Source organism: Lupinus angustifolius, chromosome LG07 (genome assembly GCF_001865875.1).
Source record: "Lupinus angustifolius cultivar Tanjil chromosome LG07, LupAngTanjil_v1.0, whole genome shotgun sequence".
Classification (NCBI taxonomy): domain Eukaryota; kingdom Viridiplantae; phylum Streptophyta; class Magnoliopsida; order Fabales; family Fabaceae; genus Lupinus; species Lupinus angustifolius.
In genome coordinates, this window is record NC_032015.1 from 19,527,903 (window position 1) to 19,553,619 (window position 25,717).

A 25,717-nucleotide genomic window follows, 5' to 3' on the forward strand; every position below is an offset into this window, starting at 1 on the left:
TCACATTTCCATTCTTAATCTTAGTAGAAGCTGAGCAAAAAAAAACACATTTAAGATGGAAATAGGAATTCAAATTTCCAAATAACAAATAAAATGGATTGAAGATGTTTCCTAAACATAGTAAATTGATGTGTTGTTGAAATTGAAGTTTGACTATGGATAAGATGCAAATTCATCTTAGGAAAAAGAGAGATGAAAATTTTAATGCCCTTAGAAAAAAAGTGAAAATATTGTTAGCATCTATTGAGATCATAGCATAGGCCATAAAGTATGGAAGAAATGAATAGTCCTCATATAAGAAGATAAGTTAGATTTTATCTAACTATAGTAGGTTGATACATCATGTATAAAAGAACATATATAATATTTAGAATAAATAGGATATATGTCACATTTTTAGTGGAATGATGAAATAATTTATCTCCTCATATGAGAGGATATATTACTCTGAGTTTATATACTGATACTCCATCATATATAATTCATATGTAATTATCATCGACTCTTATAAATAAACAAATATAAATGAATGATATATGATATAGTGACTGAATATAAATATTTACACCAACAATGTATAGATATTAAGTAGTAACCAGTCAAAGGTTCAACATCTAGCTTAAGTAGTAGTTTCTAGTCATCATGACATCCACGTTTGTCAAATTTTCAGATTGTTCAAACTCACGGGTTCAAATCCTAGAAACGGCCCCTCCACCTGTAAGAGTAAGGCCACATACATCTACCATTCTTAGACCCGATTAAATGGGAGCCTTATGTACTGAACCACCCTTTTACTCTTTCAAACTTCACATCCCATTTCTACGACTCTTTCGACTCGATTTTACACTAATAAAGCAATGGCTCAACCTCTTAGCTTTATAGAGAATAAAAGCTAACCATCAATTACCAGAGAACTATGATAGTATCATATCATCATAATCTAATAACAGAAGGATCTTTCAACTTTCAAGTATCATCGAAGTCTCAAGTTTAACCATGCATAATTTACCATCAATACAAATGATCATGTCAAGCATTACAAGATAATCTTTATCGAAAATTAACAATACAAACCCATATCATCCCCTATTTGTACTTGAGGTTTAAGCATATTATGATATGATATAATGTCCTCACAAATTGAGACTACTAGTGAAATGGCATCAAATAAGAACAGAGTTGAAACAAAATAGCTACTTCACCCAACATCGAAGGACCGAGTCGAAATTGACATGGAATTCAGAACGTAGATCCGTTCCATCCAAAGTCAGAACCCTGTAGAAGAAACAAAGCATCATCACCAATTAAGCATTCAGTATCATTTATCAGCAATGATCTGTGACAATATATCAAACATAAAAACAAATTGATAACCCTGCAAGTCCCTGAACTTTAAAAGTTCGTAATTGGGTCCGAAACTGTAAAATATATATCATTGAGTTCCCTCGACACAGATTTGAAGGGTTTCGATAAGTTATCTATCCACTCGTGCATTTTTGGGACACTGAACTTCACAGGAAAATTCAAAATAGGTCCCTATACTTTTGCGAATATTCAAAGAGATCCCTGTACTTTTTCGGAACCATAAGGAATATAAGCTATGTATCTGGGAATCAATTACAAACTTTTACAAATCGAGAGACCAAAATACAAACTTTCGGAGTTTAGGGACCTATTTGAATGTCCCCAAAAGCTGAAAGACCGAAAGAGTAATTAAAACTAAAAAAGTTGATAGTTAGCATCAAAGGGAAACAAGTTGATTATTAAGTACAGATTATAGCAGCTACTTAAAGTTTTGAACAGTGTAAGGATTTATTTACATGATCTAGTGCTGGTGTAAAGCATGCAAACATTGTGCATATTCTTGACTCTGATGGGCCTAAACAAAAAGGAAGAATGCAATAAGAAAAAAGTGCAGGGCAATGACCCTTATTGAGGAAAACTCTGAACTCTAAATACTCACTTTAGTATCATAAAATTTCAAGAAGAACCGTGACTTCGGTACAGACAACTTGGTTTCGAGAATTGACGCAATCGCGGCACTAAGTTTCTTGTTGACATCCGGGTTAAGACCACCAATGGATACCAATTCACCATAAGCTGCAGGCTGCTCATTCCCACCAAAAGATATGGGCACTGATCCTTTCAGTACAATCATCACATACTGCAAATCAACAACAAAACCAAAATCTTAAGCTTTTAGCATTATCCGATAAAAAGGGTGGCCCAGTACATGAGGCTCCCACTTAGTGGAATATGAGGAGGATAGATGTGTCCAGCTTTATCTCGCAAGCGGAGAGACTGTTTCCGGGATTTTACGATAATCCGTAAGTAACAAAAATATAATGGCAAAGCAAGAGAAATAGAGTGAACAAGCATGTAAAATGTCCTTCACTATATCATCACTTTTGTAAAAAAAAAAAAATCGATTTTTTTTAAGCCAAAACAAAGAGACCCTAATTTCCCACTAATGAAAAAGCAAAATGGTTCTAATTATCACACTTAAGAACATTCAAATTGCAAAAAAAAAACAAAAAAAAACAATTTTTTTAGTAAAAATATATATTAAAGGTAGAAGTAGAAAAGAAGAGATGAAAGGAATAAAACCCAGAAACAGAAACGTAAAAAAATAACGAGAACAAAGAGTACAGCTTGGGGTTTTCCGATGATGGAAGCGACGGAGGAGGTGGCGTCGGAGAGAATAGAAGAGGTGTCGACGCCGTCAAGGTTGACGTTAGTGGAGAGGTTCAGGCACGGCATTCTTCAAATTTCTCTCTCTTCTTCTTCTTCTTCAATTCCACAGTGATGTGATGATAATATCAACTCAGAATAATAAAACCCAATCCCTTTTCGAATAGTGTCTCACTGTCAAGTCAATCAGAATATTATCTTTTATCACTTTTTATTTTTTAAAATATTCTTTTATTCACATGTTAATATGTGATTGATTCGAATGAGATATGATTAAGGACATGTGATTCTCAGCAGTTGTATCAAAACTCATATATTGTTTACTTTATGACGAAAGAGTTAGAATCTTTATTAATAGAAAGACAAATGTTTCAAGAAACAAACATAAATACAACTTTGAATGATATATTTATTCTTTTAATTATAATAAAATTATATTTTTGTTATTAAAAACAATGCACCTTGGATTAACCTTTATTCCTTTTATTTCTTTCTTTTCTATTTTTTATAGGTATGTTGTGAGTAGTTTTTGTTAGTTTTTAGTCTATATTGGAAAGGGTTATTTTGGTTTTAATTTCTTTCTATAATATCTTCATGCTTTAATTGGTAATAGGAATTCAAATAAAAATTACAAAAGTGACAAAATATTCTAACTTTTATTTCAAATTAAAGTAAAAATAATAAATTAAAAATCTTAAAAATTGTATAGTATATCTATGATTTAGTGCTTGAGGAAAAAGAATATTTGATCTATGTGGAACTGAAGATGTGCTCCCATATAAATCTCTATCATTCCATGTATGATAAATGAATTTGCTATCAAAATACTCTTATGAGTGAAAATAAAAACTAATTTAATTTCATTAATAAACGACAATTTGCCCAAACTATATACAATTATTGATAATTTAATGATATTTATATCAAACTATGCTTAAAACTCCCAATAAGTTAAAAACTTCAAGCCAAAATTCACTCAAATGGTGAACCTCCATCATTTGTCTCATAACAACCATAAGAACAAGTTGCGAAACAAGATCGAGTTCTCGAGTTCTTAATAAGGATGCATAAGAACGCTTGAATCAAAGGCTTGATTGTTGTTGTAACCACGTGTCACTCGCAGGGAATAGCCGATAAGAAACATCTTTTGACAGCTTCTGAAGTGAAAGTTTCCTGCCATCCCTCACCTTCCTTATATTTTTCAACCTGTAATAAATATGTTTATTAAATATAAATGTAGAAACAATGAAATATTGAAATATGATTCTATAATATGAATATATTTTTCAACCTATAATATGTTTATTAATAAATGTACTTACTGTATCTACAATGGTTTCACCAACTTTAACTCCTCCAATCACATAAATGGATTCATTGACAACTGCAGCAGCAGAATACCCTCTAGCATGATTCATTGTTTCCCCCATCATCCATGCGCCGAGTCGAGGATCAAACACTTCGACGCTCGAAACCATTCCACTTCCATCAAAGCCACCTAGAGCATGCCTATGAAGTGAATGAAGAAGTTTAGGTGATACATGTCTCAGTTATCTATATGCAATTTTACCATATGAAATGACTACATGTTTTGTCCGAAATGATTTGCAGATTTGTTGTGTTTACCAAATGGTTTCGTGAAAAATCACGATCTTTAAAAATTATTTTGGGCAACTTTTTATGCAGAAAAGGCCCCTATGTGATATAACATCTGATTTTTCTCTCATACTTTCAAAAGTCAGACATTAGGATCGCGCATATGGTAGTGTGCGATAGACGTGATAGAATGGAACATAATTAATCATATAGGTTTTGTTCTATGTTCGGCATAATTTATAAACAGGCCAGAACAGAAGTGTTAGAAAGCGCGGCATTTTGGTTCCACTGAAAGGGTGAAACTTAAGAGAACAAAACCAAAATCTGTTATTTTCGGTCGAGGTTCCAAATGCTACAATATCTGGTCCAGCAATGCCGACTCTGAACTGCATAAGTCAGCATGTTAAGTTCTACGTATAATTTACAGAAATACTCCCTGGAAACTTGTGCATGTGTTCAAAGCTACAGCATCGATAAAACCAAAATTAAAGGAGGGAGAGGAAAAGCAATCAAACTCACAATTTTTCATTTAGAACTACTAATGAGTGACATCCCCGCTTTGTATTCATGTTCGGAATATTAGTCCAAGAATGTTCCCTAGGATCAAACCTTTCAGCAGAGCTGCAGTTATGCGGAAGTATGAGTCACATTAGTACAGATATAAGTATAATATTCGGTATATATATCTAAAAACAATCGTAGTCTAGATCGATCAGGTTTGCATGATATGAATTTTAGCTATTAATATGAATCAATTGAAGAAAATCAAGTTATAAATCTTACTTTAAGTAATCATTTCCGTCATATCCACCAGTTGCATAAAGCGCACCGTTGAGTTCCACTGCGGCCAGAGCAAATCTCTGGAAATATGATAGAGCATTCAACCAACAATTTCGACAAAAAACTTATGCTTTTCAGAAAAACAATCCAAATGATCATTTGATTATTTATTTCATGATGTAAGAGACTTAGTTGAGACCGGCTGGGCTTCACTTAAAAGTATTAAAGGCATATGGTCGACTATATTACTTGATGCAGGCATATACACTGTTGGCGCATTCGAGTAAACTACTTAATTAAGCGCTTTACCTTTTCAAGCATCGAACGCGTACGGATCCACCGTCCAATGTCTAAGTCAAACATCTCAACATCTGAAAAGCATTCAATACCATTGCCGCCACCAACTGCATATATTTTGCTATCCACAGCAGCTCCAGACAAGCTTCCTTTCTTCTGGTTCAAAGACGGCCACAAGGTCCACTTGTTATCAATTGGATTGTACGATTCGACTACACAGATAGAAGGTGAAATGGTTGGCAAAAACTTTACCTCGGTTAAAAAAATAACAATTTCAAAACAGAAGCATGATTTCATACCTGTCTCATACCAAACATGCCCATTTCCACCACCAAAAACATAAATCTCACCATTCAGCTGCACGGCTGAAGTATATGATCGAACTGAGCTCATAGGTTTCAGAGATTTGATTGCTTGCTGGGAAGTAGAATACATATCCATAGTTTTGAACCATGATTCTCCATTAAAGCCTCCTATTAAAAATAATGAATCTTTGGGGTCTAAATGCAGCTCAGCAGATGACTTGATAAATGTCGTCTCGACATGTGACACAGGAATATTAGATGAAGATTCTAGCCGTTTATAACGATCTTTTAGATACTGAATTTCCATTCCTGCCTCCATCTGTATGGAGAGAAAAAAACAATATTGATATGGCAAAAGGCTCATCTATGATATGAAAAATAGAAAATGAATGCAAATTATCACTCAGAACGATTTGACGTCAATATCACTCATTATGCAACCTGCTTTTGATTACAGACATTTAAACTTCCTCGGCTTTCACTTTCTATGGAACTTCACAAATAACCAATACAAGTTTCTTAGCCATTGTTCACTATACCTCCACTCTTAGTTTTTCTTCCCTTATCCAGTCATGTATTAATACTACTAGTAACTTATATTGTATTCAGCATTTCTTAGAATTACTTTGATTTATTCTTCTCAAACTTAAGAGGGGAAAAAAGTCTACGGTTTGGATCTCACATAGTCATTGCATCAATGCAATAGGAGAGGAAGAACAAAAAAATAATATTGCCAATATATTTAAATTGTATGACCCTTCTTCTTTTATTTAAATTGCAGTGAAACCAAAACTGCGTAAATTGTTCAGCTAAGAACGAAAATTGAAATCAGGAAACACAGTGTAATGAGTAACAAGCATACAAAAGGATGATCTGCATAACTTTTAACTTCAACAGTAGCAAAAGTTTAAAACTGAATACGGGGATAATCATCTAACAAGAATCTATAAATAACATAGATTAAGAATATCCATATACTTGTTCAATTTGTATTAAGACCGTATACATTTTAATGCATTCTACCAACATACTTGAAGATTTTATGAATGGAGAAACAATTGAGAAATATGATCAATTTTAGAAAGCATCGACATCAAATCAAAGAGTACCAGCTTTTGCTCCAGGTAATTATTCTTCTCGGTTTGTATATTCTTGAATGCTACCAGTTCTTTGACCTCTTGCACCAACTATAAATACGAAATGAGTTATCTTGAAAACAAAATTAATTTATCACATTGAACATTTCATTCAAACATCCTCAACTACCTGGCTTATGTTGTATTGACACTCAGATGAGGTACTGGGATTCTCTTCCTTCTTCTCTAAACCAGCTTGTGCCTCCAAGTTACCCTTTTCCACATCGCGCACATTGTTCGAATCCGGAATATCGGTTACATTGTCTGGTAAAGATGGTTTTTGAGTTTCAAGACGAAGAGCCAATTCCTTTAGTTTCGTAAATATGAGGTTCTTGTCATCCTGTTTTACTTCCTTCAAAGCTACACGAGTATCCAATGTCTGGATGTCTTCATCTAAAGAAGAAACATTTTCAGTTGAATCTGATCTCATACTTGAGTGAGCAGATTGTTGTATCTCTGATTCAACCGTCTTAGATGATTCGCCTTGCCTCGGAGTTTCATGTAATGGAAGATACCGAGATATAGTTGTCCACTTTGGTATATTCCGAGGGCCAGAGTTACCAGGGACTATAGCTAAGGATGTTAGTAAAGCAATCAGCTTATTCGTTTGTGCATGGTCTAGCTCAAACCAGAAATGTTTCTGAGTGTAGTAGTTGTCTTGAATTATGCCTCTAAATTTATCTTCAGACAATGGCTGGCACTCAAGCCGAACATGAATTTGCACCTTAAACATTAATAACAGAAAGGTATAAACATCGGGACTTTTTCATGAATCATGACGACAAAAACTGACTTCAATAGAACCAAATCAACTAAGAGTGTAGGATTTAGTCATTTAGATAGTAAGTGATACCTGTGCAGGATATTGTGTTCTCGCTGAACCACCCTCAGTCCACCCGTAGGGGTCAATAAACATTTTCCCATTACTAGCCGCCTCGAAAATTCCATGAAGCTTTCGGTCACTATAGTTGAATAGAAACAGAGGCAACCCAGGATCAATATTCTTCACATAAGAGAAGTGCTGAACCGGTAAGCCTGTTAAAATGGGGGGAAAATTCAATTAGCCGGAGAAAAAAGCCCCCACCTCCAGAAAATGGGGAATTTAACATAATGTCGTGAAAAGTGAGAATTTCGTAGGCAACAAGTAGGATTTTATGGGATTGATAGTATTAATTTCAAGCATTAAGAAAAATAGAGTTCGTGTAAAAGACTCGAAAATGCACAACAATAACAAACAAGCCTTTTCCTTCAAGGTGGGGTTCGTTACATAGATGAAACAACACGATATTGTTCTACTATAAAATATGTTTATACACAAACCATTGATATCTAAACCCTGCCAATATCATGCTTTATTTCAAAGCTATACACCATTAGTTCTAAGCTCAGATAAAATATGAAGGTTGCGTTAGTCAATCAACAACTAATGTAATGATTTGTCAAATCTCAATGAAATGGGTCAACGTATATGCAGAACCCAACATCGAATTTAAAAGGCTGAATATCATTGTCACACTAGCGTTTTCCGACTCATGTTAATAGCTATTACAAATGTTACTTAAAAAAAGCAATTAAATGAAAAAGACTGACCAAAGAGTTGTTTAGATAGACATTCTTTAATCGTCGTGTTATTGGTCCCGAATATGACACCACCAAGTTGATTTTTTCTCAAATTTCTCCCACATACAGAACTTCCCACCGAATTAGGCTGTGTTCCACTGGAATGAGAAGTTTGTGTTTTCCGGCCTGTCCCCATCCTGGCATAAGAGAAGAAAGGTTATTTCACTGATATTTTATGGCAACATTGAAAGCATAAAAGAAAAGTAAGTTATATATAAATATGCTGATATTGCATTTCAAAACACATTTCAAAACACAAAATTTGGAAAGCAAAACATTTTTTTTCTTTTTCGGGGGTTGGATTAAAAAGAAGGATAGGATCAAAATATGCATAAACTTCATACATATAGACTCATAACATGCATATTGCATAAACTTCACAGGAATCTCACTGTAAAAGTTGAATACAATCTCTATTCAAGTATTACATAGGACCATGCAACATAGGATTAACAAAAAAATTAGATAACAAATCAAAAATTAATGCCAATGTCTCAGACCAATATCAACAAAAGACATACATTGCATGCATTTACTATTTTTCATTAACAATTTCTTTATTTTGTAACATCATTTATGAATTTTGTGATATTTTTAAGAGAACATAGCAAACACATATGCGGAGTGGGATAGAGAGAACAAAAGAGAAAAATGGAATAAACCCAAGTCAAAAATTCAGAATTTATGAAATGGGGTTTAACCCAATAACACAAAAAACTCAACAAAAAAAACGAAATAGAGAATTCAAAAAACACAGACCAAAACATTATTAACTAAGGTTATAAAAAGTGTCTGAGTATGCATTTTGGGTTGATACATATTTGTAGCATAGCAGAAAAAAACGAATGAACAAAGAATAAAGATAGTGTTAGAATCGGAGAGAGTAAAGTTTGGAACTTTAGAGAGAGAGAGAGAGAGAGAGAGAGAGAGAACACTCACTGAAGCCTAAAAGCGCAAAGAGGAAAGAGTAGAAAGAGGGCCAAATTATGAAGAACTCTTATAAGGTTTTATTTAATTATTTTTATAGTTAAAAATAAACTAATAAAAATACATGGAAATATTTTATAAATGATTTATGTATGCATATATATGATAGAAAATATTACATAATGGATGACATATGAAATAATATACACAGTGTGGCAATAATCATTTGCATAAAAGTATTATAAATAATTAAGAAAAACAATTGAAGGTCAAGGTTAAAATTATGAAATTTCTAATTAGATCGGTTGTTACAACCAAATGCACTATTTGCTTTGAGTCAAGGAGAAATCTTTACTCTATACATAATTGAACAAACACGTAGAAACTCAAGTTACAGGAGAGCATGAGATTAGTTGGCTTATGTAATGATTGTTCTTACCCATCATTGACCGAATCTAATTTTGTACTCGAACATGATCTTAGTCCCAATAAAACTCGACCATACGGCGTCCGAATATGAGCGGTGAAATCAAATAAATAGATATAATAGAATTATGTTGACCCTTATGTTGCATCAGTGTCTCCTTGTGTTCATGAAGTCAAAATTGAATAGTAGAGTCTCATTTCCTAACTACAATGCTTCCTTTGGTGGTAGGGAAGAAAGTGAGAAGATAGAGGGAGAGAAGGATGAGTAAGACTCGATTCTACTCGCTCACAGGTTTGGTTTGATCATTACTGGATTTGAATATTGTCGGACTTCATCAAATCTAGGGTTGAGTTCAAGTTCAAAAGTTAGACTTGATCAATATTTAGGGTCGAGTAAGGGATATGCATGACTTGGTCCAACCCGACCCATGTCAATTCATTAATCATATTTGTATGTGTTTATTCAATTGTGTATAGAGTAATTACATATCTTTGACCCAAAGTAGATAGTACATTTTATGGTAACAACTTATCGATTAATATAATTTCATATTTTAAATTTATTTATTAGTTATTTAGGACACTCTTGCACAAATGATTTATTACCACAATGTGTATATCATTTCATATATATATATAATTGATTTTCTAATTTTTTATCGTATATGCATATATGTAAATGATTAACAAAATATCGACATATGTATCTATGTCAAATTACATATCCATAATAATAAGTGTTGCGACCCGATTTTTGGTTGAAACCAACTCTCGACTTAGGAAAAGGTGAACTCGATTTCAACCTCTCCCAAATGATTTGGAGTCGTCACTACGTTTTTTCCGTTAACACATAGAAAACTCTCTTTATGCTCAAATTGGATATGAGCTTATGTTATGAGTTATGAGTTTTTTCCGTTAACAAATAGTGTCTTTAAACTTGAGTTATGAGCTTGACATTCGATCACGAGTCATGGAAGGTATTAGCATCTCTCCCTCCTATTACAACAGTACCCTCGCTAAGTGCATATACTTTTATACCCTTAAACTAATTTATTTATTAAAACAAAATATTTTATTTTTTTATTTACGTATCCTAGGTGCAATAGGAAAATCAAGACTATGTAGTTCTAAGTTAAAAGGTGATTAACATGATTTTTTTTATTTAAAAAAATATATTGTCAGTGATTTATTCACTTTAAGGAAAGTGAAACAACATGAACTAATCATCGTACCACATCTAATTTCAAAGACATATTTGAAATAATTAAAATTTTACCTCTTCGAGACATATGAAACATAAAAAACTAATGTCCACATCGCATCCAATCTCAAAGATATTTTTGAAATGATTAAATTTTTACATTCTTCGAGAAAAATGAAGCAACAAAAACTAATGTTCGTACCACATCAGATTTGTAAGAGATATTTAAAATAGTTAAAACTTTATCATCTTTAAGAAAGACGAAACAATATAAGTTAACGTCTGCACCATATCAGATCTCGAAAAGATATTTAAAAAATAGTTAAAATTGTATCATCTTTAAAAACAACTGAAACTAATGTTTATACTACATCTAATCTCATAAAAATATTTAAAACATTTAAAATTTTATCATCTCCCAGGAAAATGAAACAACATAAATTAATGTCTACATATCCAATCAAGAAGAAATGGAGGAGTATTCTGAGCTTGGAACTGCCTTCATATGCTAAACCAGCATGTGTCTCAACAGCCATTGCATCAACCACTTCCTTCAATCTTTCAACCTAAGTGTAATACTCTTTTTTTGTTTTTGTTAGAGTCTGTATTTCAAATGATATTTGTTTGTTAGAGACTTGAACATGAATTATTTCTCTAATTCATAAAGGGATACATTATCTCATGTATTACTACAACATATTTTGTATTTAGTGGAAGTTTTTTATGCGATCAATGAAGGTTTTTAACCTCTGCAATATAACTAGCGAAGGTTTCAAAAACCTCCATACCACTAGAAGCATTTTGGGGAGGTTTTAGAAAACCTCTGGTATCTATACATTTGTAGCAGTTTATTTGTGGAGGTTTATTTTGCGAAGGTTTTTAGAAAACCTATGATATCAATACTACGCAATTCGAGATTAATACAATAAAATATTTCAAGTATTCTGAAGAACTTATAGAATTACAATAGCAAACACAAAATAGGATTGTTTGATTTCATAGTTATTGAACATAGTATGCAGACATTAACAAAATAGTATGCAGACTTGAATGTCATGTTACTTTCTATTCCATTTCAAATGTTACATTAGAATTTTGCCATTGTAAACATTGTTTGGAATATAATTTGTGCCATAAAAAATATAGTTTGTACATCTCATATCTCAGTTTGGAGTTACAAGTTGAGTTTTATTCACAAATATATAGAGTTTTGTCTAAAAAGATATTCTTGTTGAACAACTTGTTAGTTAAAAATGACAGTATCCATTGTCCAATGTGAAATCTTAAAGCATTGTAATGAAAATTATTTTGGAATATTAACATACACAACTACTTTTAAACTTGTCCTAATATGTATCTTAAAATTTGCATGTCAAATTTTTAGAGAAGATGAACACCAAAAAAAATATATGGGAAATCATAAATAAAAACTTGGATATTAATATTTTGTTAATTAACATAATTTATGATAAAATATTATGATATTATTAGATTCATAGTGTGAAACCGAATTAGTGGGATAAATGTTGATTGTTGTTGGTGTTTATTTATTATCTTTAAACTAATGTAAGGAAGGAGGATAATAAAAAACATGATGTTTTATTTTATACTTCATTTATGGACAGCATTATTATATTTGAAGGCTCTAAATTATATTGAATGCAATGTATATAATATTGTAATTAATTAATGCACGTGGGACAAATATATATGAAGCTTAAGAATAGGTTGAAAGTATAAATAAGGGAGATAAGGACTTATGATATGAGTCTAATAACTCAAGTAATACATGTAGTTGAACAATGACATAAATATGAAACCCTAATAGTACACAAAATGTAACAAATAGCACATGCACTAAAAATATAAATAAAAAAAGGATCACATGCATATTTTATAATTTAGCTAGCTAGGTTGGGTTGTTCATACATCAATAAATATTATTGTTGAGATTGTTCATCTCTTCTATAAAGTTGAACATGGCAACACTAAAAGGAATGTAATATATATATATATATATATATATATATATATATATGTGTGTGTGTGGACGTAGAGACATATTGAATAGATTTAGATACACCAATTTATAAAATAAAAGTAGTTACTATATTTATTATAAAACTAAAATATGGTGTAAACACCCACCATGCAGTAATTTACGATTCCCTATTTTTCACTTACATATTTTCTATTTTCTACAAAAAAAAATATATATATATAATCTAATGTCCCTATCCACGTTATATATCTCATATTATTTCCTTAATTGTGTCTTCCTTCTTACTTAATAGTGAGGCACCTACATTTGTGTTTGCATCACATCTCAATTTGAAGGAATAATTTTTTTAATTAATTACTCGTTTACTCACTTTAAGTTAATAATATAAAAATACTCGTGTCTACACCATAACTATATTTAAATGGATAAATTTTATGTTACTACACCTTAAATCTTTGCATTTTTTATTTAATTGAGAAGAAAAATATTTTCTTAATTGCATGCCCATTATTTATTAAATAAAATGAATATTTATTATTAATATCTAAAATATGAAGATTAATAAATTAATTATTATTTTATTATATAACAAGAAAATAATAATTATTACAAAAATAAAAATAAAATAAAAAAACTAGAAATTTGAAAAAAAGAGTGCATACATACATGTGACATGAGAAAGGAATAGGGAGACAACAAAAATTTCTCTTTGCGTCAAACAACAGAAAGGAGCAACACAAATTTATCTTTTTTGTTTTTCTTTGTGTCTTTATTTCTCTGTAGGTTTCTCTTATTTTTTGATGGGCTTTCTAGGCCGAAAAAATTGGGTGTTAACAATTGACTATCTTTACTTGTTGCTTTCCAAGTAGCAATCAAACTGAGGTTTGAGAAATATAATGGTAAGTAACTATTAAAGAAATAAACACTAATTTTGCAATGCTAAGAGAACCTACTTGTTCAAACATTGGATTAAGGAAACCACCAATTTGGTAAATTGTTTGAGAATCTACTAAAGGTGAACCATCAATTTGGTGAAGCAGTTTAAGAATCTCCTGAAGGTAAACCATTGATTTGGTGAAGCGGTTCGAGAATCTACTAAATGTGGACCATCAATTTTGGGAAGCAGTTCTAGAATCCGCTGAAGGTGGGCCATCAATTTGGTGAAGTAGTTGAAGAATCTAGTGAAGGTGGACCATCGATTTGGTGAAGTAATTTGAGAATCTTTTGAAGGTGGATCATAGTTTTGGTGAAGTAGTTCGAGAATCTACTGAAGGTGAACCATTGATTTGTGAAGCACTTTGAGAATCTGTTGAAGGTGGACCATCGATTTGGTGAAGTAGTTCGAGAATCTGCTAAAGGTGGACAATCAATTTGGTGAAGTAGTTCGAGAATCTGCTAAAGTTGGACCATCGATTTGGTAAAACAGTACGAGAATTTGGTTAAGGTGGTCCATCGATTTGGTGAACTAGTTTGACAATTTGCTGAAAGTGGACCATCGATTTGGTGAAGCAGTTTGATAATCTGCTAAAGGTGGATCATCAATTTGGTGAAGTAGTTCAAGAATCTACTGAAAAGGAAACCATCAATTTGATGAAGTAGTTTGAGAATTTGTTGAATGGTGCAACAATACTCGTGTCCGTGCCACATATTGACTTGATGAAGTAGTTCGGGAAACCATCGATTCATGAAGTAGTTCGAGAATCTGCTTCAAGTGAATGGTACAACAATACTTGTGTGCGCACCACATATCAACTTAAAGGAATATTTATCATTATTTTGAAAAATGAAAATTAATAAATGAATCATTATTTAATTATGATAAGGAAATAATAATTATTACAAAAAAAATTAAAATAAATAAATAAAAAGAGAAGATGAAAAGAAAGTGCATACCTACGTCTAATAGGAGCTATATAAGAATTACCTCATGCTGATACCTACGAGGTGGTTTAATTAATTTGAGGTTATTTCTTATAATCTAAGTTTTATGAATCAACAAAAGCCTAGCGTTTGATACATAATAAATTGTTGATCATTTTTTATAAACAGACGAACATGTTCGACAATCAATATTGCTTTTCTTATTAAACTTTTTTTTTCGATTTTTACGCAATCCTGTAAGAGTTAAATCTTGAATCAGCATAAGATCTAGACTTAGTTCTGCTTTTTGAATAGAGGCTATAGCAATTTCTTTTAGATTTATCAATCTAATTAGGATGCAATATACTTTAACATTATTTATTATTCTTTGGTTAAAGGAACCTCTCAGGCTCAATTGAAAACTCAAATACTCCCCCCTCCCTATGATAGTGAATGAAGTATATACGGTGAAAATGATCATTAAATATTTTGTTTTGAGGTTTTACTTTTGTTCCATTTTATAGGATCATTTTTAAATTCAAAGTTTAATTATTTTGTTATCAAGATATCATCATATTAATTGATTGGAAACATAAAATCATCATATTAATTGATTATTATAAAATCAATGACACTATAAAATGTAACCATGTTTATAAAAAAGGGAGAAAAATTTATGATTGACATTATGAGTTTTATATACTTTTAGTATATCATTCACCATTCATATTTTTAACTATCATTGATAATTTCTCTACAAAAATGTAATCTAAATAAATGATAGATAATATAGTGATTGTATATAAATTTCTACAACAACAATGTATAGATAGTGTACTACATAAAAAACCATTCTATTATAAACGAGTTGCACATGGGGCACATGGGGCATATTTCAAAGTATATATTTAGAGAGGCCATGAATTGACATTATGAATCACTAGTGTGTACAGGTACTTCGTACGTGTCGGCTAATATTGTGTCATACTATATATTTAAGTTTTATATATTTCATTTTTTGAATTAAAATGTATTTGTTGTGTTCGGTGTACTTTATATTATATTTTTTGTGTTTATGATAATGTTTAATTTAAGATGATATATGTGATTAATTAATGTATTGGTGGTAGTTGCAGGATTATATAGTTTTTTGTAAAAATTAAATAACGTTAAGGGCAATATAGCAAATGAAAATTACACCATGAAGGAAGTTATTTCAAGTTTTGGCTTTATATATAGTATAGATATACATTATTATTATTATATTATTAATTATCATATTTTTTAACCATTGAGTCTTCCTCGACAAAGAAGTAATCCAAATGAATGGTGGGTGTGTAGTAATTATGTAAAAAATTTACAGTGACAATATATACATATTATACTCTATAAAAAATCATTATAATATAAACGAGTTGCACATGGCCCATATTTCAAAGTATACATATAGAGTGGCACCCCCACATTTTTTTCTCAACGTTTGCAATGGCATATCACAAAGAAACCCTAAAGTTTGAGATGAAAGAAGTTGTATTTGTGAAACCATCAAGCTCCATTCCTTCCTCTATTCTTTCTCTATCTGATTTTGACCATAGAACCGATTGTAATGGCATTGGTCAAATCATTTTTGTATATCAATCATCAAATATTGATTCCTCTAATAACAAACTAGACCCTTTTTTTGTTATCAAAGAAGCACTCTCAAAAGCTTTGCTTTACTATTATCCTCTTGCGGGTAGGCTAGTTGAAAATGGTGATGGAAAACTTAGTGTACACTTAGAACCAAACCATGGAGTTCCATTGATAGAAGCCATTGCTAATTGCTACCTTTCTTCTCTTCAATACTTGGATGGCAATGATGTAGAAATTGCAAACAAATTGGCATTTGATCTTCCACTCCAAGATAAAAATGGCCAACAATATCCCTTGGTGATGAAAGTGACCAAGTTTCTATGTGGAGGTTTCACAATTGGATTGGGCATATCTCATGTTGTTTCTGATGGGTTTGGTGTAGCACAATTCTTCAAAGCTATGAATGAACTTGCATGTGGAAAAAGTGAGCCTTCTATAAAACCAGTGTGGGAGAGAGAGAGAGTACTAATGGGATCAATAAATAAACAACCATTTCAAGATCCCATGGGTATAGACACAGGTGCAATTTCACCCTATTTGCCAACATCAAATCTTGTGCATGGATGCATTAAGGTAATTTTATTTAGAGTTTTGTTATCCTCCATGTTTAAAAAGAGAAAAAGATAGTATGTTTTCTTGAAAAAAATGTATTTTTTAGCTTTTTTTTATAACCAAGGTGTTGCATCACTTCCTCGATTTTTGGCTATATGACTTTTTGGAGTCGCTATTAGTTTTTTATGGTTGAAATATAGATAACTTTTCTTAAGTCCGATTAGGATAAAATGACCTTTTGGTTAAGAGTTTAGGATTTAAGAGTCAGTTACAGATCAGAGAAGATATTAGTGTTCTGTTCATACATAATAAAAAAATACACTAGCTAATTGCATAGATTAAATTTACCATTGACTTATTTTATTAAAAATTGAATTGCATGGAAATATATATTTTCTTTTCTGTCTGACAAAAATAAATCTTACATCTGTATATCGTTATATGAAAAGAAATATTAGACACGAGCCATAACCTCGATATCGAATTCCCAAAAATGTATAATTACAGCATTTTTATTTTTATTATTAAAGAAAGTAGAAATAGAAAAAGAATTAATAACATAAGAAAAGCATTAATCATTAACTCTTAGGAGTACAAGGGAACAATAATGGTAACAAAAAATGATTGTAAAGGAAGATGAGATGGAGTGAGGAAGATTGAATGTATGGGAAATAGAGAGAGAGAAAGATTACATTCTACTAAGTTTTGCTACCCTTATCACCACTTTTCCTTTTCTACATTTCTCTCCATGCTTCTATTTCTATTTGTGTCTATCTTTTTTTGGTGTCTTTTCTGGTGGTTTTCTCGTGTCTTTATCATATACCCATTTATAGGAAGAATTTGAAAAATGTTGAACACAAAAGATAATTACTTTAGTTAAGAGTTGAAAATATGTGCACTCATAGTGTAAAGTTTTTTACAATGTCAGCATATCATCCACCATTGATTTGTTTTATTTTTGTTTGAGAGTTAATATGGTTAACAAATCAATGATAGATGATTTACTGTCAGTGTAAAAAACATTTACACTGTTAATGTATACATATTAAATCATTTCATTAATGCCTCAAATCAAATAACACATGTTATTTTTTATTTAGAATCAAATATGAAATTCATTGGTTTTATTTAGAATTTACATATTAGGTATAAGATTGCTTCTAGAATATCTAGAAAAATGTCTTAATTTTATAAAGTTGTATAATATTATTGTGATATTTATATTTATTTGACTTTAAAATTAAATGTATCCAAAATGCTCTTTTTTGATAGAAGTTTCATGACAGCTTTATAAAAGTTTCAAAAACTATTAAATTGTCTACATGTGAGCAAAATTAATTATTTGTTATGAAGTCATAAAAAATGAATAGAATAACTTTTACTTTATTTTAATTAAAAAAAAATGTCAATGAGGAATGGCATGTGCTTTTATATAAAAATGAAATGTTTTCATTATTACCTCACACGATTTTAAATGACTTAATAAAAAATATTTAAATGACTTAATTACCTCACACGATTTTATTATGTAAGATTCGATTTAATATATAGTTCATTTTAAAATTAAAGTTTTGGTATATATTTACTTTAATTAATCATATGCCAAAAACTTATTCATGGATGTTTAAAGGTGAATGGTGAAGACATAAGAAGACTAAAGATGAGTTTAATGAAGGAATTTGTCTACAATGATAAAACTATGAAGCAAAACATCACAGCTTTAGATTGTGTTATGGCTTATGTTTGGAGATCAAGAGCAAAAGCTTTAAATCAAAGCTATGATGGAAAAACTAGGTTAAGTATCATGACAGGTGTCAGAAAATACTTGGTTGATCCTCCTTTCCCTAAAGGGTATTATGGAAATGCTGTTGTTGATGTATATGTTGTTCTAACAGTGAAAGAACTCAATGGAAAACCACTCTCTGAGATTGCAATGCTTATAAATATGAGCAAAAAGGGTGCTTCTAATAGTGATTATATCAAAAAATCAATCAATACAATTTATCCAAGCTTAGATGATTTTAACCATGAAAGTGGTGCAGTTGTGTCTTTGACAGATTGGAGACATCTTGGTTATATGGAAATGGGAGATTTAGCAGGGAATAAACTTGTGAATATGGTTCCTGCTCCATGCAACTTGTTTGGGATGGTGGATTTGTTTATTCTTACTCCTCCTAGTAAGTTGGATTCTTCAATGAAGGAAGGTGTTAGGGTTTTCACTTCTCTACCTAGTGATGCCATGCAAAAGTTTATAGAGGAGATGAACAATCTCAACAAGACTATTGACTCATTCACAACCCAATCTATTTGGTGGCCTAATGCTAAATTATAAAATGTGGTCCATTTTTATGTTTGTAGTGTCCTATTTGTTACATTTTGTGTACTATGAGGATTTTCATATTTATGTCATTATTCAACTACATGCATGTATTATTGAGATATTAGACTCATATCAAGTCCTTGTCTCCCTTTTGAACATGGAGGGGTATCTTTAGAATAAGAAGGATGTTCATTATCCTCATTTTGCATTTCAACATATTTTTTCCTTTTGTAATCTCATTTTTCCATTGTAACAACTGCTTTACAGTTGCTTGAACATCAATATTACTTTACATCTTCAACTCATTCACCATATTACTATTCATATAGACATGATATCTCATAGGAGTTATTCAAAAGTTTGGAGTGTTAGTCATAAGTAAGTATGTAAGTAAGTCACTAAATAAGTAAGTTAGTAAATAATTCAGTAAGTAAGTCACTGACTCAATAAGTCAGTAAATCAGTTAGTATGTAAGTAAGTAAGTTAGTAACTAACTCGAAAAGTAAGTAACTTAATAAGTCAATAACTCAGTAAGTTAGCAACTCGGTAAGTAAGTAAGTCACTAAACCAGTTAGTCCATAAATTAGTAAATAAGTCAACAACTGAGTTAGCTAGTAAGTCAGTAAGTCAATTAATCACTAAGTCAGTAACTCAATTAATCACTAAGTCGGTAAGTCAATAACTCAGTCAGTAAGTCAATAACTCAGTCAGTAAGTCGATACGTAAGAAATCAATAACACCAAATAACTCATTGTTCTAACTACACAAAAATCAGTGTCAACCTAATTCTCTCTACAAATATGTGCAACCAATCTGCACTAGAGAGAATAAGGCCTACCAAGTCATTAGTGTCTTGCCTCACACTGCCCATGAAATCTTGTTGTGGCTCTGATAATAATAACCATAATAGTAAAATGTAACTAATAAATCTAAACAATAATATATATATATATATATATATATATATATATATATATTGTCCAATAATAAATAAATTATATAAAATAGTTCTTGAACTACATAATCTATTTCATCAATTACCAACAATTAATAATATAAAAGTCTATTAAAATGAATTATAATAAAAATGGAGACAAGTTTAAGATTTCATCTATTGTAATATCTTTGAACAAACATGAACATAACTTTTGTTTGTTAAAATTTAATTAAAAATTAAATAATAAATAAAATATTTTGACATAATAATAACTAATATTTAAAAAAGTAGTATAAAGAGATAACATTAAGTAGTGGATCTTCCAAATGTGCAAGGAAGTTCCATGAAATGAGGGGTTTATCATTTGAGTTCATGATTGCAGATCCAATAAGGTAGGAGAGTTAAACCCGCAGAGTTTTTTCCACACATGGCTATCTCAAAATCCATATAAAAATAATAGTCACATTGAATATATGTAAGAAGGGTTGTGATGATTCACTACATGTATGTGAAGAAGAGTTGGTTCCTGACCTTGGCAAGATTTTGATGAAGACACCAACATCATATATAAAGAAGAAAAAGAATAATACTTATGAAGACAAATCTTCAAGAAATTATAATATAAGTCTTTAGGTACTTCTATCCTTATAATCTAAATCTATACACTTAGTAGTAATGCTCAAAAGTATTTTAAAAAAATTAATAAACATAAATATAAATGAAAACAATTTTCACAATACTAAGTAACAGGTTATTAGATCTAAGAAACATATTAATGTGATTAAGTACCAGATTACATGAGTGAGAAACGAGTTACCCAACAAAAATTGACCAGGATAATCGATTACACCATGTGGGTAACCGATTACATAACACGATAAATAATTACCTAATTGGACAGAACAGTTGGGTAATCTATTACACCTTTTGAGTAATCGATTATTGCCTGTGAAAATTAATTTATCAGTTGGACAGACTTGTTGGGTAATCGATTACTGAGAGTTGTTACATCAGTTTTCAGATTCAAACTACACAACTTTCAACCCAAACGAAATTGTTTCATTCCAAACAAATCCTACCTTTTCATAGAGGTATTCTGGTTGATTGGAAAGTCTAGATAAAGGCTTTGAAACTCATTTCAAACACACACAATACATAACATAACTCAAATTGAAATTACTTGCTAGAACTATAATTTTCTGAAATACTTATTATACATTTGGTGCAACTTGTTCATAACTTCCAGAACTTGTTTTGCAAAGTTGCCTTAAATGTTATTACAAGGTATTAAAACCTTCTGAGCATTAATACTAAAATATACATTGAGTTATTGGATTTCAAGAGTTTATAACTTCAAAATATTGTAAATGCAATCCATGTCATTGTTAAACATTTTCTTCATTCAGAGTATTGAATTACTTTCTTTCACAAGGGTGTGATAAGAAAGGGGATAGAGTCACTTAGAAATGATGTTTTTCAAAGAGTGATATAGGTGTTAGAGAGTGAGTAAGGTACAAAGGAATCTTAGGGTGAGAAATTGTAATTACTGCTCTTAATATCTAGTGAAGAAATCTCTTGGCTGCAAGAGTACTAGACGTAGCCTTCGATGGACAAGAAGATGAACCAATATAATAACTCTGTGTACTCTCTTCTCCTTTATCTCCTTACACTTGATTATTTCTGCATATTATTTTCCGCTGCTACTAACTCTTGAATTGTGCAGAAAAATTAGTCAAAGTTTTAAACAATTAATTCACCCCCACCATCTTAGTTGTTATCTCCGTCTTAGAATGTATTCTTTATAATAATAAAATCATAACCAACCAATCAAATATTTTCTAACAAGATTCACTAAGTCTTAATTTCATATTGTACATGAACATACTTATGAGCTAGATAAACTCTTACAAGAGTTTTATTTTCTCTTTAATAAATAAATAACTATTTAGAAGAAATAATAAAATAAGTTTAACGTATAAAATAATTTATGCAATTAATTGGAATATCGTCTTTGTACTAGCCCTTGGAGAGCTAACTCCTTCCCTAATGCATAATTGTCTCCCAATCATAAAACTCTAGTTTAAAGACTAAAACATTCTGAATATTAGGCATGAAGAGAATTTTCTACCTTTTATACGTAAGAATGTGGTGGTAACTTCAAATCTTTTAGAAGTGTGAATAACTTCCCTTATCCATTTTATGTTGTTGTATAATCGGTTTTAATCGAAAATTAGGGAGGCGACAAGCATAATTGAATGTGTCGAAAATTTAAAATATTTATTTGTAGATAAAGTTTATTAAATACATATGAAAGGAAAATTTATGAGCAAAATGTTCATCCAGTATAGGGCAAAGCTAAAACCCAATGTATCCTCCTTGTCAAATGCTAATGTTCAATTCCAAAAGTTGACACTTGTTGCCCATTATATTAATTCTCAAATGTACTAAAATTATTCTTAAAAGATTATCTCATTCACATCATTGGTTGTCCATTATATCAATTTAAAATTTATGTCTTTCCATTATGGGTGAAATAAGTAAAGTCGTGTTTAGCTCCGCTCGTCTCGTTAAGAATTGAGCCGAGTCGTATTTCGATCAAAGTTCAATGCAAACTATTTTTTTAGGATAAGATCTACTCAATCAAACTTCTTGTGTTTTAGAGCATGTTAACGAGTTCAAATTTGTAACATTCATAAGCCCATATGATGATCATTAAAAAGGTGAATCTCAAAGAATATTTGTGTATGCCTAGGCACATATCTAATTTATAATCTACAAATATACTCAAATGTGATGTCTATGAATTTAAAGAAAAGGTGGGATAGAGTATAAAAATCCATTCAATTAATTAGGATATCATCTTTGTACGAGCACAAGGAGTGCTAACTCCTTCCCTGGTCCATAATCATCTCACGATCATAGAATTCTAGTTTAAAGAAAACAAAATATATGAAAATTAGATATAAAGTGAGATTTCTATCTTTTGTTTGTATGAACTTGGTGGTGACTCCAAATCTTTTAAAAGATGATATAATTTCATTTCTCCCTTTTCTTAAGTCATATAACTAGTGTTTACCGAAAATCAGGTGCAACAAACATAATTTAATATGTCAGAAATTTAAAATATTTATTTGTAGATAATAAATAAATATGAAAGGCAAACTTGGAAGCAAGATGTTCGTGCAGTATTTGGGAAAAGCTAAACCTCAATGTATCGTTCATGTCAAATACTAATGTTCAATCCTAAAAGGTGACACTTGTAAGAAAGTCTCGAATGTAACCTGACCTATGTTTATGGTTGTTATATTTCTTGTTCTCAAGTTCTGGCAATACCTCTATCTATGTTCTTGATTATTTTTATTTTTGTTCCAAGCTAGAGAAGTATCTCGACATTTATTTATATTATTACTCCCAACATTTGACAATACCACTATTTTATTAGTAAATATTTTATAATTTAGAAAGGTTCTTAATTGGGGTTTGTAGAATGAAATATTCATATATAATAAATTATTTAAATCATTTTATCAGTTGGTTGTGGAATTTAACTTAAAATTATAGTAATAATAATTATATACATCAAATCTTGTAATAAAATATATTAAGATCAAACTTTAACGTGCTTTTTGACGGAAATGAACTGCAAGATTGATTGGTTTGGACTAAATTTTTTATAACATTATAATAATCTGATTATAATAAGATTATATTTTAGTAGATACTTTAATTTACATTAGGGATAAAAAAGAGTATTAGTTTATAATACTATAAACTTAATTTATGTTTTTTAATAATATAATTATAATAATATTGTACTTTATTAGATATTACTATATTAGTTTATAACATTATAAACTTAATTTATGTTTTTAATAATATAATTATAATAACATTTTACTTTACTAGATATTAATATATTAATTTATAATATTATAATTATAATTTTTATATGTTTTTAAATCAAGCAACTAGTGCTATTGATATCTTGCTAGCATTATATTCTTAATTATTCTCTATATTAATATATTTTGATGTTTTGGAAACCCAACATACATTTATATTTTACTTTTCAACTATACCTTTATTTATTACTCTTATTTTCACCACATATTTCTTCATTTCCTTTTTAATAATGTTTTCAATGTGCATTAAATTAAATGTGACTATTATAGTCAAACTTTATTGAATTTTTATGTCATTTAATATTTTTTGAAACTATATGCATAACCTTAAACATTAAAAGATGTGGAATAAGGACCAACAAGATATAAAAACAAGCTAAGGGATTAACTATCCAATTTGAGTAATTAATTGAATATTTTCCCCTATGTCCATTGATCTAAAGCCATGATTTGACCCTTGTCGAATCAATGATTTGTTGAAGAGAAAGGTTACCGAATTAAAAATATTGTCATTCCTAGCTAACCAAATTGCTCAACTTGTAGTAATCAGATGAACTCCAAAGTTTCCACCATTTTCTATCTTTCACCATGCATATGCTAGTGTTAAAATGGTCAATGGAATAAATGGGGTTGGATAAGAAATAGTTCTTAAAAATAATATTCTTTAATATCCTTACTAGAAATGTTAACAATGGCTACTAAATGGGGAATAACTATAGGCCTCAATGCATTTTCCATTTGATGATTGAACCATATTTACTATATTTTATTCGCAGAGTATAGTATTTATAAATAACTAGTGTGTATATGCACTCTGTGCCTGCCGACGAATATTGTGTGATACTACATATTCAATTTTTATATATTATATTTTTTGTGTGTTTATGATAATGTTTAATTTATAATGAGATATGTGGTTAATTAATGTATTGGTGGTAGTTGCTTAGAATTTTATAGTTTTTTTTGTAAAAATTAAATAATGTCAAGGACAATATAGGAAATGAAAATTACACCACGAGGGAAGTTATTTCAAGTTTTGACTTTATATATACTAGTGTGTACAGGCACTTCGTGCCTGCCGACGAATATTGTTTGATATTACATATTCAATTTTTATATATTTCATTTTTGTGAATTAAAATGTATTTGTTGTATTCGGTGTACTTTATATTATATTTTTATGTGATTATGATAATGTTTAATTAAATGTGAGATATGTTATTAATTAATGTATTTGTGGTAGTTGCTTAAGATTATATAGTTTTTTTATAAAAATTAAATAATGTTAAGGGCAATATAGGAAATGAAAATTACACCATGAGGGAAGTTATTTCAAGTTTTGGCTTTATATATAGTATAGAAGTATAGATAATATACTAGTGTGTACAGGCACTTCGTGCATGCCGGAAAATATTGTGTGATACTACATATTCAATTTTTATATATTTAATTTAAGGTGAGATATGTGGTTAATTAATGTATTGGTGGTAGTTGCTTAGGATTATATAGTGTATTGGTGGTAGTTTCTTAGGA

The 25,717-nt window shown here is 30.3% G+C and overlaps 3 protein-coding genes across 4 annotated transcripts; 1 reads left to right on the forward strand and 2 right to left on the reverse strand.

The window, feature by feature from the left end:
* LOC109352671 (macrophage migration inhibitory factor homolog) lies at nt 944-2,822 on the reverse strand. 2 transcript variants are annotated; one of them, XM_019594823.1, is made up of 4 exons: nt 2,650-2,822; nt 1,964-2,164; nt 1,821-1,879; nt 944-1,275 (listed from the first exon to the last, which is right to left on the reverse strand). In XM_019594823.1, the coding sequence occupies exons 1-3, from the start codon at nt 2,758-2,760 to the stop codon at nt 1,826-1,828; spliced, it is 366 nt and encodes a 121-aa protein (XP_019450368.1). In that variant the 5' UTR covers nt 2,761-2,822; the 3' UTR covers nt 944-1,275; nt 1,821-1,825. The 2 variants fall into 2 exon arrangements, with proteins under 2 accessions (XP_019450368.1, XP_019450369.1); XM_019594824.1 differs by lacking the exon at nt 1,821-1,879 and having other exon boundaries at nt 2,650-2,821.
* On the reverse strand, nt 3,583-9,395 carry LOC109352672 (influenza virus NS1A-binding protein-like). Its single transcript, XM_019594826.1, has 11 exons — nt 9,365-9,395; nt 8,396-8,562; nt 7,659-7,840; nt 6,936-7,529; nt 6,779-6,856; nt 5,664-5,988; nt 5,377-5,576; nt 5,071-5,147; nt 4,807-4,908; nt 4,014-4,200; nt 3,583-3,897 (listed from the first exon to the last, which is right to left on the reverse strand). The coding sequence occupies exons 2-11, from the start codon at nt 8,559-8,561 to the stop codon at nt 3,805-3,807; spliced, it is 2,004 nt and encodes a 667-aa protein (XP_019450371.1). The 5' UTR covers nt 8,562; nt 9,365-9,395; the 3' UTR covers nt 3,583-3,804.
* On the forward strand, nt 16,305-19,469 carry LOC109352673 (spermidine coumaroyl-CoA acyltransferase-like). The gene is made up of 2 exons (XM_019594827.1): nt 16,305-17,046; nt 18,656-19,469. Exons 1-2 carry the CDS (start codon nt 16,327-16,329, stop codon nt 19,355-19,357), a joined length of 1,422 nt encoding a protein of 473 aa, XP_019450372.1. The 5' UTR covers nt 16,305-16,326; the 3' UTR covers nt 19,358-19,469.

Bases quoted from the DNA above. Each gene is read 5' to 3' on its own strand.
- LOC109352671 (XM_019594823.1), bottom strand. From the start codon at position 2,760: ATGCCGTGCCTGAACCTCTCCACTAACGTCAACCTTGACGGCGTCGAC. The intron at 2,165-2,649 runs GTACTCTTTGTT...GTTGATTTGCAG, and splicing joins TCATCGGAAAACCCCAAGCT to TATGTGATGATTGTACTGAA. The intron at 1,880-1,963 runs GTGAGTATTTAG...CTTTTTGTTTAG, and splicing joins TGAAATTTTATGATACTAAA to GCCCATCAGAGTCAAGAATA.
- LOC109352672 (XM_019594826.1), bottom strand. From the start codon at position 8,561: ATGGGGACAGGCCGGAAAACACAAACTTCTCATTCCAGTGGAACACAG. The intron at 7,841-8,395 runs GTCAGTCTTTTT...CCATTTTAACAG, and splicing joins TCTATCTAAACAACTCTTTG to GCTTACCGGTTCAGCACTTC. The intron at 5,148-5,376 runs GTAAAGCGCTTA...TCATATTTCCAG, and splicing joins CGCGTTCGATGCTTGAAAAG to AGATTTGCTCTGGCCGCAGT.
- LOC109352673 (XM_019594827.1), top strand. From the start codon at position 16,327: ATGGCATATCACAAAGAAACCCTAAAGTTTGAGATGAAAGAAGTTGTA. The intron at 17,047-18,655 runs GTAATTTTATTT...GGATGTTTAAAG, and splicing joins TTGTGCATGGATGCATTAAG to GTGAATGGTGAAGACATAAG.